The 14,056-nt window shown below is 39.7% G+C and overlaps 1 protein-coding gene and 1 pseudogene across 1 annotated transcript; both read left to right on the top strand.

The window, feature by feature from the left end:
- Positions 1-2,484: 2,484 nt before the first annotated feature.
- On the top strand, positions 2,485-8,575 carry Pdcd5 (programmed cell death 5). Its single transcript, XM_005330638.5, has 6 exons — positions 2,485-2,691; positions 3,451-3,488; positions 5,615-5,676; positions 6,462-6,553; positions 7,438-7,509; positions 8,403-8,575. Exons 1-6 carry the CDS (start codon positions 2,626-2,628, stop codon positions 8,448-8,450), a joined length of 378 nt encoding a protein of 125 aa, XP_005330695.1. The 5' UTR covers positions 2,485-2,625; the 3' UTR covers positions 8,451-8,575.
- Positions 8,576-11,307: 2,732 nt separating this feature from the next.
- Positions 11,308-12,328, top strand: LOC101970369 (KATNB1-like protein 1 pseudogene; annotated as a pseudogene).
- The last annotated feature ends 1,728 nt before the right edge of the window (positions 12,329-14,056 follow it).

Genomic DNA, 14,056 nt, shown 5'->3' with positions numbered 1-14,056 from the left:
AATAAAATATATTGTGTCTAACTACAATGAAAAATAAATATTAAAAAAAAAAGAAAAGGGAGGGCTGGAGATGTGGCTCAAGCCATAGCATGATCACCTGGCAGGTGCGCAGCGCTGGGTCCAATCCTCAGCACCACATACAAATAAAGATATTGTATCTGCCGAAAACTAAAAAATAAAGATTAAAAAAAAAGAAAAAGAAAAGGGAAACATAGGAGAAAATCTTTATGACATTAGAATTGAAAGTTATTTCTTGGATATGACATCAAAAGCACAGGCAATTAGATAATTTGGACTAAATGAAAATTTAAAATTTTGTGCATTAAAAGACACAAAATTCAAACCATGAAATGGAAGAAAATATTTGAAAATCATATATCTGATAAGGCTTGATATTCAGTATATGTAAAGAATTCTTATGACTTAATAGAAAAGAAACCCTTTTTTAAAATGGGCAAAGGACTTGAATACACATTTTTCTACAGAAGATATGCAAATAGCTAACATGCACATGAAAAGATGCTCAATATCTCTAATCATTAGGGAAAGGTAAATTGAAATCACAACATAACCTCCGAGAACCTATTAGGATGGCTATTTAAAACAAAAGAAAATAAGTGAGAAGGTGGTGAAATTGGAACTTGGTGCATTGCTAATAAGAAGGTAAAATAGTGTTTCCCCTGTGGAAAAATTCCTCAAAATTTTGAACATAGGTTTACCATGTTCAGCAACTCCAATTCTGTATATGTACCAGAATTTTTTTTCCTTTTTTAAAATGGTACTGAGGATTGAACTCAGGGCACTCTTCAACTGTGCTACATCCCCATCCCTTTTGATTTTCAATTTGGATACAGGGACTTAATAAGTTGCTGAGGCTGGCCTCAAACTTGAGATCCTCCTGCTTCAGCCTTCCCATACTCTGGGATTAAAGGCCTGCCACCACTGAATCGGGCTTACCCAAAATAATTGTACAGACACTTGTACACCCAAGTTCACAGCAGCATTATTCACAATAGCCAAAAGATGGGCGCAACCAGGGTCCACTGATGGATGAACTTTTTAAACCAAATGTAGTGTATACATACATACGATGGAATACATTCAGCCTTCAAAAAGAATGAAGTTCTGATATGTGCTGCAACATGGATGAAGCCTGAAGACATCACACTAGGTGAAATAAGCCAGTCACGGGACAAATGGTGTATAAACAGGTACATTCACAGAGACCACAAGTAGAAAGATGTTTGTCAGGGGTCGGAGGAGGGGGAAATAGTTATTTGGTGGAGTTTCAGTTTGGGATGAGTGGGTAATCCCAGCAGCTCAGGAGGCTGAGGCAGGAGGATCTCGAGTTCAAAGCCAGCCTTAGCAAAAGCAAGGCCCTGAGCAACTCAGTGAGATCCTGTCTCTAAATAAAATACAAAGTAGGGCTGGGATGTGGCTCAGTGGCTGAGTGTCCCCGAGTACGATCTTGATACTCCCCCACAACCACCACCACCAAAAAAAAAAAAAAAAGTTCTAGAGATAGTAGTGCCGGCTGCCCAACAGTGTAAATGAATTTGATGCCACTGACCTGTATACTTAAAAACCATGAAAGCAGGGCTGGGGTTGTAGCTCAGTGGTAGAGCACTTGCCTAGCATGTGTGTGGCTCTGGGTTTGATCCTTAGGACCACATAAAAATATTTTTAAAAAGTTGTCTTAAAAAATGATAAACTTGATGTTCTGTATACTTTTGCAACAATTAAAACTCCAAACACGGATTACCTCCATGAGTTACCGGGTTAGGGAGTTGAGTATCCTCCCTCTTCCCGGAGTCCTCATTCCAAAGACACCGCTAAAGCCACGGAAGCCAATCCCAGCATCCTCCCAGCGGAGAAAGGGCCTGGTGCCTGGGAGGTGACACCACCCCCCATCCCATTCCCCCATCTCCAACTTGGTTCTCAGCCTCCAAGTTTAATTTGTCCAGTGGCTGGGGGTGGGGGTGGGGGGGCTTCCGCGAGTGTCTTCGACTTTGTCCTCCCACTGTCACCCCAAGCCATTTTAAGTGTACAACTTTTTTTTTTTTTTTTAAAGCACATTTAAGAACTGTGCAGCCACGGCCACAAAGCAGTTCCGGCACATTTCCATCACTCCACTTTGCCATTCTGAGCCCCTGGTTCCTCGTCTATAAATGGTGATACGATGAGCCTAGCACTTTAAAGGTCCCCAACAAACTCCACCCATAATTATTCTCCTTGTTGAAGACATAGATCTAGATTAGTTTCTTTTTCCAAATCGCAGTCCAGTTTTTTTCCCAGCCGGCATCCACGCATTTACAGCCGTGGAATGCGGGCAGGGAGGTTGGGTCCCCAGGCTCCGCGGGGGGTTTCAGTCTAAGGTCCCTCCCCACGGTACCGCTATCCCGCCACCGGCCCAAGCCCAGCAGCCAGCGATCGGGGAATCGGGCCTCTCCCGGGCGCCCTGAGTGCTCGGGGCTGGATTGGTGATGCCTGGGCGCTGAGGGCGCCTGCGCAGTCGTGAACGTCGGGATCGCGCCCAGGGGCTGCGGAGATCCCTCTGAGTGGGCTCGAGATCGCTCCGAGTGGGCCCGAGAGCGCGGCGGCTGCTCGACCCCCGTCGGCCGCAGCATGGCGGACGAGGAGCTGGAGACGCTGAGGAAGCAGAGGCTGGCCGAGCTGCAGGCGAAGCACGGGGTGAGCGTGCGGGCGCCGCCCTCGCCTGGGGTGGAGCGCACGGCCCCCGGCTGAGCGCTCGGGCGTTAGCCTCCGGGGCCGGGGACCTGTCCGCTGCCCCCGCGGGGTCGTGGCCTACCCCGGGGCCGCCGAGGCCCCTTCCCAGTCGCCAGGCCCCGGGCGGGCGCCGAGCACGTGCGCGGTGGTTCTGGATGGGGGTCTGGCAGCCCCCGAGGGGGTTCGCTGGGCCGACGTCCGCCCGGGGGAAAGCCTGCGCCTCGCCCCTCCCTCAGCCTCGGCTTTCAGGGCTGGCCACCGTCCACTGCCGTGCCCGCCCATCGGAACCCAGTGTTTCTAGAATTGAGTTGTTGTACCCCCGAGTGGCCTCGCGTTGCGTTGAGGGCCCGCTGTGTTTCGGGCGCGGGGACCGGCGAACTCCAGCCCCGACGGAGCGGGACAGCCGACTGGTCCTGTCCGGGAGCCGGGGCTGGAGGAGCGGGTTAGGGGTGGAGCGAGGTGGTTGGCATCATCGGTGTCCCTAATTCGGAGGCACGTTTTAGAAGCGTAGTGTAGGAAACCGGGGTTGTCTGTGTTCTCAAACGTTCTATGAGTTGTGACTTCAGAAGTTCATGGAGACTCTCTCGCTGACTTCTCTGAGCCCAGGTTTTAATTATTAGAAAAGCTGTCTCTGGTATGTATCAGAAAGAAAGCAGAATGGGTTCTGTCTTTACCCCTTTGTGAAATTACACTCAATGAAAAATTATTATTTTTTTTTTTCAGGATCCTAGCGATGCAGCACAACAAGAAGCAAAACACAGGTATGATGGGCTGGACATCTGAACTTCATGAGAGGTGGTTTCACCAAATGAACCAAACCCCCATCCCATCCCCGAAATGTTTACAGGTGTATAAGCCTTGAACCTTGTCCTGGCCGAGTGATTTTTGCCATGAATTGTCATCGAGGAATCTTTATTATTTGTTAATTAAATACACATTTAATACCTTGTATTGCAATTACTGTTTATCTGCTAAACTGTGACTGCCTTAACACAGCATAATAGAACTACTTCATTGGTGTGTTGTGACAGTTGAACACTTCAATAAATATTATCTGTTTAAAAAAAATAATAAAAATAAATATCACCCATTATACTAGTCTCATTTTTATACCAGCAGAAGGCAGAGCACCTCACCGGCCAAGTTAATCAAATGAATATTTGATTGCCCCATCATACTGCCTGTTTTTTTCTTTTGGGGTAAAAAAAAAAAGTAATAAAATTTACTATTGCAGCTATTCTTGTTTTTAAGTATACTATTCAGTAGTGGTCACTGTATTCACATTGTTGTACAATAGCTATAGAAGTTTTTCATCTCATATGACTTTAAACAGTTGAACAACTCCTGATTTCTTCCCCCCTGTCCTCATGCTACCTTTTAAACTCCCTTTGTCATTTGCTTTGGGTCAGGCACTGTATTGGGTTTTTAGAGGTAGGCAAGAAAGTGAGGGTTTAGAAAAAGGCAGATGATAAACACTGAGTGATATGAAGGAAGTATTCAAATTTTGTTGGTTCTGAGAAGTACATTTTTTTCACATTTTAACATTTGAAATTGGAATGCATTATAATTGATTGCTCTTGTCCTGGATTCTTCCACAGAGTATTTACTTTTACTTCTGCCATTTCTTGGGTTCATTTGAAATCTGAGATCTTTTAAAATTTTGTTTGAGGTTCTCTTCTCCCTCTTGCCTGGTAGTGTGAAGTCAGACAGAAACCCTGTAAAACTAAAGCTTGCAGTTCAAATTTTCAGAGGAACTTTTATTTTTTCCTTCCTCTACTTTGGGTCAGATACATGAAGAATTCCTTGCTGTTGCATGGCAGGCTTATTTCTTGTTTATCTTTTATAGAGCATATTGCTTTTATTTCCTCAATATTTTTATTACTTATTGATGGACCTTTGTTTATTTACATGCAGGGCTGAGGATTGAACTCAGTGCTTCACACATGCTAGGCAAGTCCACTGAGCCACAACCCCAGCCCATGCATGTTGCTTTTTGACACCAGCTTTGAGTGGGGGTCTCTTAAGAGACCCATAAACTAGAGTACCTTTTTTTAAAAAAAAACTCTTAAAAATACATAAAACTATGGTGCTTCCTACAATGGGTGACATTTTAGATTGAGTGAAATATAACTTAATAGCAGATTTTAAGCACTCAGGAATTGTAAGGCCTAGGGAAGTAATCTTTAAACTGTATTCCTTAATCTCTAGGGCTCCTAGGTTGAAATGAACAGTGGGCACAACGAGCCCCAGCTCTGTAATGCAGCCAGAGTACACCCTTCAGGTTCCCTGAAGGGCTTCACTTGAGGGAAAAAAAAATTAATTTACAACATTAAAGTTTGAAACCATTGCCCTACGAATATGAACTAGTTTGAGTATATAGAAAGAAGCAAGAGTAGTTGCAGAGTTATAATCTTACTACCCTTCTCCACTCAAAAATAGAACCGAGATCCCTGAGCAACTGTATTTGGTTTTAGCTCGGCCATGGTTACCTGTGTCTCTCTAATATGTCCTCCCTGGGCCTGAGCTTATCTCTAATATGTCCTTCCTGTCCCTGGAAACGGCACCGATTAATCAATTAATTGGTGATTCTCATTGCCTGAAATCCCACTAAGTTTCAAGCACCTGTCACACAATAGGTACTTAAAATTTTGGTAAACGTGGTTGAACTGAAACTCCTCTTTAATTATGAAAATATTTAAGTTTCCTGAAAACATGGTAGGTTTACAACCATATAACAAAGCTGGCTATTTGAAGGCAGAAACACCACAGCACAGTCTGTGTATCCCAAGTGTCTATCGTAAGAAACATCTTGTTACTTTCTATGTATGTTCTGTAGGTATGCTGACAGCCGAGTTCTAATTTTGCTTGACCTATGTTTTTATTGTAGGGAAGCAGAAATGAGAAACAGTATCTTGGCCCAAGTTCTGGATCAGTCAGCCCGGGCCAGGTGTAAGCATCTTCCATTTCCTTTAAGATATTTCCATAAAATTGGCTTGATTGGGGAGATACATATACAGTTACTGCTCTCTAGAGTTAATGTTTGTTTTACCTAAAAATACTTGAGATAACATTATTTGTAAGAAGTGTGAAATTTATAAACCTAGAGAAAATTTCCTTGAATTGTTGAATTGTTAAAACTGCCAGCTCACTTCTCTTCTTAGCAAGAAAATCTTTTCCAAGTTTCTTTTCAGTAAAATTGGTAGAAAACAACTCTAAAATAGAAACAATCAAATTGTTGCCTGTTTGACATGGGTGATAAAGATTGGTGATAGTCTTGGTTTTATTGTATATGCAGTTTTTTATAATAAACAAAAAAAATACATAGAAAGAAAAAAATTAGCCAATCAGAAGGAACTATCTTCTGTAAGTTCTGTGTTGTAAATGTAAGCTCAATTTGAGTTCAGAAAGGACAGATAGCTGTAGATGATCACCACCATTTTATATGCATGGTAATAAATAAATTACTTTTCAGAAGGCAGTCATTTTAAGAAACAAGACAGTATGGGGCTTAAAACCTGAGAACCCAAGTTTAATCTTGGCTGTACAGCTGTGATTGACATGGGTGAACTCTGGCTTTGAGAGGAGTAGCCATTGTGTGCCCTACCTACTTCTCTGATTTGGAGACAATACACGCTTGTGAACTGCTTTGGAAACGTCAATGCGTAGTTTTAAGGTATAATATAAATATGAGTACATTTAGTTTTGATGTCTTTTTGTATGTTTTTTCTTTACAGTAAGTAATTTAGCTCTTGTAAAGCCTGAAAAAACTAAAGCAGTAGAAAATTATCTTATACAGTTGGCAAGATATGGACAACTCAACGGGAAGGTGAGCTTGGCCTACCTTGAGGGAACTGTACCCACTCTTACCTGCTTTATCAAAACATGGCTTCCCCAGGTCAATTTACTGTTCATCCAGTTATAAAATTTGTGGGATTTTGGGTTTTTTTCCTGTGAAGAATTTTTTAAAGGATAAAACAGTCATCAGTTCTAAAAGATAATTACCTTTCTCGAAATGCTATGCTTTCTCCTTTCCTGACATTGCTGTGGAACCTTGCTGATGTCTGTGTGACCCAGTGACTTAGGGTTAGCTAGCTTAACTTAAATTATTTCCTGCACTGGAAACAAGGCTTGTCAATAATACCAATTAAAATACTACCTGTTTAGGTAGAAGTTAGGTTTTGTTTGCAAATGAGGAGAGATTTTAAGCCTTTGATTATCATTTGTGTTGCTGATAGGCCTTGAGGTGTGGGGATCATCTGGCAAGCCTAGCCTTCTTTCAAGTTCCACCTGCTGCTTTCTTAGCTCTTTACACTAAGAACAACTAAGAAAACCTTCCCTTGGGCTGGGGTTGTGGCTCAGTGGTAGAGCTCTTGGCGCCTAGCATGTGAGAAAGACAACCTGTTGATCTTTTTGAGGGTGGTGTTTCCTCCAAGGTTGTTTTTAAGCTTCTCATGGGCAGAGGTAGAATGTCTTTCCCCTGACAACACAGTGGTGTATTTTTCATTGTCGTCTAGTGATGATAAAGATGTTCTTATAAATATGGTTGTTTTGAACTTTTCTGAAGAGCTGTTTGGTGAATATTATCTATTCTCCCACTGAGGAATATAGCAAAGCCAATTTAGTTGGAACTTAAACCAGTAGTTCTAACTCCCTAACTCACTCCTTTCCTCTTTTCTCTCTCTCTTTTTTTTTTTCCCCTGATTATCCTAGGTATCAGAACAAGGCTTAATAGAAATCCTTGAAAAAGTAAGCCAACAAACAGAAAAGAAAACAACAGTTAAAGTAAGTTTCTGCAAATGAAAAGGTTGAAACATTAAATGTTAAGGGTTGAATATACAACTGCCATATCAAAACATCTTTCAGTATTTAGACAGTTTTATAACATGGAAATATTGTGGGGTGACCAGCACACCCCATCAGGGTACGTTCCTGCTCAGTCTGAAATAATTATTAAGAAATAAAGGCAGAGCCAAAAATTAGATAAAAAGGGGGGGGGGGTGCCTGATAGGCCTTCCAGTCCAGAACAACTGAAACAGGAGGATACTCTTTCTTTAAGGAGGAGTACATCAAAGGCAGGGATAAGGTTTCAGCCAAAGGAGTCTTGGTGCTTACTTCTCAGTGTGGCAGGGGGCTTGCAGTAAACAGGTTGATTGGCATTTTGGCAAGCCACACCCATCTCCTAGACTCCAGTGGGTCATCCCATCTCTTATCCTATACTGAACTTGTGATGAAGCTAAGTGGTCGTCCCATCTCTGATGCTGTACTGAACTTGTGACAGAGCTAGGTAGGACGCCACATGAACCAGGCGTTCTCAAATCAGCAGGATTGTTGCTGGGAGTTCCTGATACCAGGCTTTCCAGCCTAATGGCTTCAACATCGTTTTAGTTCACACATAGTTCATAGATGGCTTCTCACATGGAAGTTCTGGAAGAAACTATTTATTGAGGTTTTAATGTTTAAGGTTCCTGTTGCCCTCTTTGCTCATGAAATTGTTTTAAAGACAGGACTATGACTCATTTGCCTGTCATGCATGAGACCCTGGGTTCTGTCCCCAACACCACAAAAAAAAAAAAAAAGACACACACAGTCCTGAGTGGGTAGAAATTTTTCTTCTCAGAAAGTCTGAGTTCTGCTTTATTAAATATGTTATGACATTCATTTAATTTTCCCCCTAGTTCAACAGAAGAAAAGTAATGGACTCTGATGAAGATGATGATTATTGAGCTAAAATGTTTAGAGACTGGACCTTAATAAAACAATTCTAGTACAGAAGTTAAGATCTGATTAATTGTTTACTTTGTTTATTGTCTATATGCCTTTAAAAAATAAACTTGTTATTCAAAATAAAGCAAGTTGTGGTAAGTTATTTCAGTATCTGCCAAGTGACCAGAAGATCTGCATTTTGAATGTATTTCCCTTCCTACCAAAAGCATTTGAGTACTTAGCAGCATGAATGTAGGAGAAATACAAGTTGTTCCAGCATACTTCAATAGGAAGAAAACACCAACCACAGCAGCCAGAAACACTAGGAAATAAAACCCATGGACAGTGACTGAGTATGACTAATATTTCTGCAGGTAGTACTTCCATTTAATGCAAGAAAATCCCTGGCTTTGATTTCTTTTGTAATATGCTTTTCAAAGGCCTTGATATTAAATTATGTAACATTCATCACTCTCATCCAAAACAGCTGGAGTGATACTTCCATTGATTACAATTAGCCACAATAACTAGGACAAACTGGTAATAATACTTCAACAGTAAAAATGTTTGTAAGACAAATGACTTTTAAAAAAAATTTTTTTAAAGTTGTCAGTGGGTCTTTATTTATTTATTTATATGCAGTGTACTGAGAATTGAACCCTATGCTTCACACATGCTAGGCAAGCACTGTACCACTGAGCTACGACCCAGCTCCAAGATAAATGACTTTAATGATTAAAATCTAGTTTGAGTTGAGCAGTTACATTTTGGTAGAAATGTTTTTGAGTTTTTTACTAATGAAGCTGCAGATGATTTTAAGGCAAATGTCATACTGAGCTTTACTTGCACTAGGTTATGAAAATCTTCTCGGGCTGGGGTTGTGGCTCAGTGGTAGAGTGCTTGCCTAGCATGTGTGAGGCACTGGGTTCGATTCTTAGCACCACATATTAAAAAAAATAGATAAAGTTCCATTAATAACAAATAAAAATATTTTTTAAAAAAAGAAAACCTCTCATACATTTAGATCATAAACTTAATAACTAAGCTCTTTGGTATAATCTTTTAAACGCCTTAGTTCTATGAAACCAAGCCCAGGAGTGAATTCACAACACTTAATGAGATGAATAGGATTGGTAGCAGTGGGAAATGTGGTTTACAGTCCAAGTTGGCTTTAAACACAGCATACTGCTCATGTTTAAACTGTATTTGAGATTTTACAATATTTGAAATTTGTAACCATAATAAACAAAGTCATCATAGGGGTTGGTGGTGTGGCTCAGTGGTAGAGGGCATCCTGGAGGTCCTGAGTTTGAGCCCCAGCACCACAAAAGAAAGTGTTGGAATAAGTGTCTAATTTCTGAATAAATGAGTTATAACCATTAAGAAAATTAAATTTTTAATTTTTTTTAAGGAATAGAATTGTAGTCAAAATCTGTTCCGGGATTTTGGGAGAACCCATTTATAGATTTTGCTTTAGACCTCATTGACATAAAAATGTAAAAAGCAGGGGCTGGAGTTGTAGCTCATGATAGAGTGCTTGCTTCGCATATGTGAGGCACTGGGTTCAGTCTTCACCACCACATAAATAAAGGCATTGTGTCCATCTACAACTGAAAAAATAAGAAAAAAATGCTAACAGCACATTATATAATTCTTAGCAAGTTTTGTTACATTTTCTTGTTCAGAATAACCCGTGTCCTAATTCTAACTACGATGTGAATGTGTTTAAAGATTGTCAGATGTTCTTTTCAAAGACGCTTGAGAATGGAAAGCGATTGTGTATACAAGGATAGAAGTTATTGAAGGCACAAAGGGTGGAGAATACTGCTAAGAAGTGAGGAGTGGTTATTCTAAACTTTTTTTTTTTAATGGAATCTGAAAAAAAAAACGCAAGTTTATTTAAGTTAGTAGATTCTACACCTCTGGACTAGAATATTTAGGATTTAGGATGTGTTCTTTTCAGCTTAGGCTAAAGATCTCTTCTAGCCCTTCTTTGATTGAAATGGAATATATTCATTAGCCTCCATTAAGATAAGTGTTTAGTGTTCATCTTATTTATATGCTAAACCTCTAATCCCAACAACTCTGGAGGCTGAGGAAGGAGGATTGCAGGTTTGAGGCCAGCCTGGGCTACTTAGTGAGATCCTGGAGGATCTGTGGAGTTGAAGGTCAGAGCAGGAGAAGCTGAAGAACAGGTTCTCTTCTAGATAGTAGTGTTTGGAGTGTAAGAGCTGCTGGTGACTTGAATAGGTCATTTCATAACATAATAGGTAAAATCAGGTAACCCATCCACCACTGGACCTTAACAAGGTGTCTGCAGAACACAACTGTCCGAGATTTTATTAGCAGGACCACAGCGGCCAGTCGCAGAGGAGAAGGGAGGAGAGAGAGGGAGGTGGGGGGGGGGGAGAGAGAGAGGAGGGGGAAGAGAGAGAGGAAGGGAGAGAGAGAGGAGAGTAAGAGAGCAAGAGTAAGAGTAAGAGCTATTCTAAACTTAAATAAGTCAGTGAGCTGGCAATCCTTTGTACTCAAAACTTACACAGACATAGAAATTCAGGCATTACTTATTTGTGAACTGTAAAATTATTCTTTCAACCTAGGAAACAAGTGGAAAAACAGAGGTGTAATGAGCTAGTCAATTGAGATAGCTCCTACTTCTAATTACTGCAATAGCTCAAAAGGAAACTCCCCAAAGGCTGACAGTTTCATTCAGGACTTTTTCTCCAGATGAAGGGCACACCAAACTTGAAACAGCCAATTTAGGTGCCACTGCCAATTTGACCTTGACCCTCAGATCTCAAGCAAATCAGACCCTTGTTTCTCTGAACCTGTTTCCTGGCTTGCCAATTCTATTCAGTGAGACAGAGTTAAATGATTATGCATCAGGAGACGCCCATAGGAGGGCGCTATTATGGTGGGCAGCGCAGCGGCTCAAGTGGGGCCTGGCCTAAGCTATCCAGTGGCTGTTTGCCAGTGCCAGCACGGGGGTGAGGTGCCCATGTTGAAGAGATTACGGCATCTGAAACTCACAATGTTAAAAAATGGAACGTTTGTAATATTGAGGATCATTCCATTGATCATCCTAGAAAACAGATCTAAAAATTCACTAATATGAAGGAGGTTAAGAAATCTCCAGAAGAATTGGCTGTTTACATAAATACAACAGTTGGACAAGCTGTGAAGTCCCGATAAATTTTGAAAGGTGATCCATCACCAAAAAAAAAAAAAGTTCAACATCTTTATCCAAATCCTTTTTACAGAAAAAAATAGTCCCCTATAAGTGAGGGCTGTGATACGGCAAATAAAATGAACTGGCTTGTGCAGGCCACCTGCATGAAAAATTATAGCCATGATAGTTGAAGATATTTGGTTAACTCCACAGTGATTCTGGTTCTTCACAAAGAATCCATCATCTAAATACAGTGGGGTTTTTTCCTGAGGTTTCTCAGGATCATGAAACAATGGCCTAAGTTTGGTTCAGCAGGAATTTGAGATTGAGTGTAGCTTTAACTTTCTGGGGAAGTGTAAGTGAACTTGTAACTTATTTGGGGAGGATAGAAGATCTTGGAGTTGAGGTAGATTGCCTGCCTGTATTAATGGTTTACAGAAAGAAGAACAATAGATCTCACTTGGCTGCTGTGTAGACTTGTTGCCTCTTGTAAAGTCATTACTTAAAAGCAAATTTGAAGAATATGTGATAGTTAGTTTAAACTGGCTTCAAGCTGTAATAAAAAGGTGGTCAGAACTATCACTCAAAAAATTATAAATGATGGAAATATTCAGGATTTTAAAACAATTAAGTGGCCTGTAGGAACAAGAAAACCATCTTACTTTGGTTCTAGGATACAGTGGTATTATAGCTAAGGATGTAGATGCTTATTTATTATAGTTGAATTGAGAGATTTTGTCTACTAAAGAGCATTTGGTTACTCAAAACATCTTGAACTATATGATTTCCAAAAATTGATCTGAGAACTGGGAAGTGTGGAAGAAATTAAAACCATTTTTTTCTTTTAAAAAGCCACATAATGAAACCACTAATGAAAACCTTGAAACAATCTACTTCACATTGAAGTGGAAAAGTATCCAAAACGAACAGCTTCAACTTCAATGAGATGAAAGTGCACTACAAAGATTGTTTGCCTTTGCTGCATTTGGGCTTTATATGGTTATCTGGTAACATTGTTTAAGAACTACTGGGTCCTAATGCAGTCCTCAATGAGAATATAATTTATACTAGGTGAAAAAATAAGACAGGACTTATTACTAGGAACTACAAAGACTAATTATCATTAATTTTTTATTGTTTTATAAAAACCACTTGTACGTGGGCAGCTATTAATGTTGAATAGACTTTCAAAGTTTAAAACGTCATAGTAAATAACGTTAAAAGTTTTTGTCCATACTGAGATACTGTGTATACAAATGCCTTAATTATTAATAAGCCAATGTGTTATGATACCAATATTTGTTTTTAAAAACATTAAAAACCTGCCAGGCATGGTGGTACATGCCTGCAATCCCAGCCACTTGGGAGGCTGAGGCAGGATAATCACAAATTTAAGGCCAGCCTCAGCAACTTAGGGGAGGCCATGTCTCAAAACAAATAATAAAAAGGGCTGGAGATATAGCTCAGTGATTAAGTACCCCTGGATTTTCAATCCCAGTGCCAAAAAAAACTTAAAAATTAAAACCAACCATGATTCATTCTGGCATAATAAAATCATGAAATTAAATCAGAAGTTTACATTCATGTAGAATGTGGTTGAAACATTTTCCATACTATTTTTAAAACTTGAAAATGTTGTTAGAAGTTCTGATTTTTTTGTCAGAATTTCACATCATGTACATATGTGTTATCTCTATAAGGAAAAAGGTGAGTATACGTTTGTATGAATGTTTAACTGGAAATGTCCATAGAGTTAGCTAACTTATATTCACTTTTTATTGTATGCAGATTTATTTTTACTTTAATGTTTTTTAATATTTTTATTTTAAATATTTTTATTTCTGTATCATTAAATTTCCTTCATTTGAGTAAATTCACTTAATATTTCTTAAAAAATGGTTATGCATCAAAGCATTTTCAAAATTATACTGCACCATCCATAAAATTAGTACTAGCACATGTACATGTATGCATATTGAGAATGCCTATGCCAATAAATTATATGACATAGTTTCTTAATTAGTATGATAAAAGACCACATCAATTTAAGTTAATAATGTTCTTTTGGTTAAAAAAGGAAAGAGAAGAAAAACTAATAAACTGGTAAAGCAACAGTGTTCATTTGTGTTTGTACTAGAAAGCTGTATTGTATTTATTATTTTGATTTTAAAAGAAAACATTTTTGTGGTCCCTCAGCACTGCACCTACAGCATTAAGTCAGCCCTGGTCAGGTAGGTGGATAATGATCTGATCTGATTGGTCAAATTAAGTGTTTCAGTCACATCTAAAACTGACAAAATATACATCCATCCAAGGGGGACCATTTTTCCACACACAAAACATATGTTTATTAGAGGGGCTGAGAAACAAATCTCCATCACAAAACATTAAAAAAGCATACCACGGGACTGGGGATATGGCTTGGTACAGAACTTGCCTAGCATGCATGAGGCCCTG

Source organism: Ictidomys tridecemlineatus, chromosome 15 (assembly GCF_052094955.1).
Source record: "Ictidomys tridecemlineatus isolate mIctTri1 chromosome 15, mIctTri1.hap1, whole genome shotgun sequence".
NCBI lineage: Eukaryota > Metazoa > Chordata > Mammalia > Rodentia > Sciuridae > Ictidomys > Ictidomys tridecemlineatus.
Note: the sequence above shows the minus strand (reverse complement) of the source record. Positions and strands in the feature narration are given on the sequence as shown.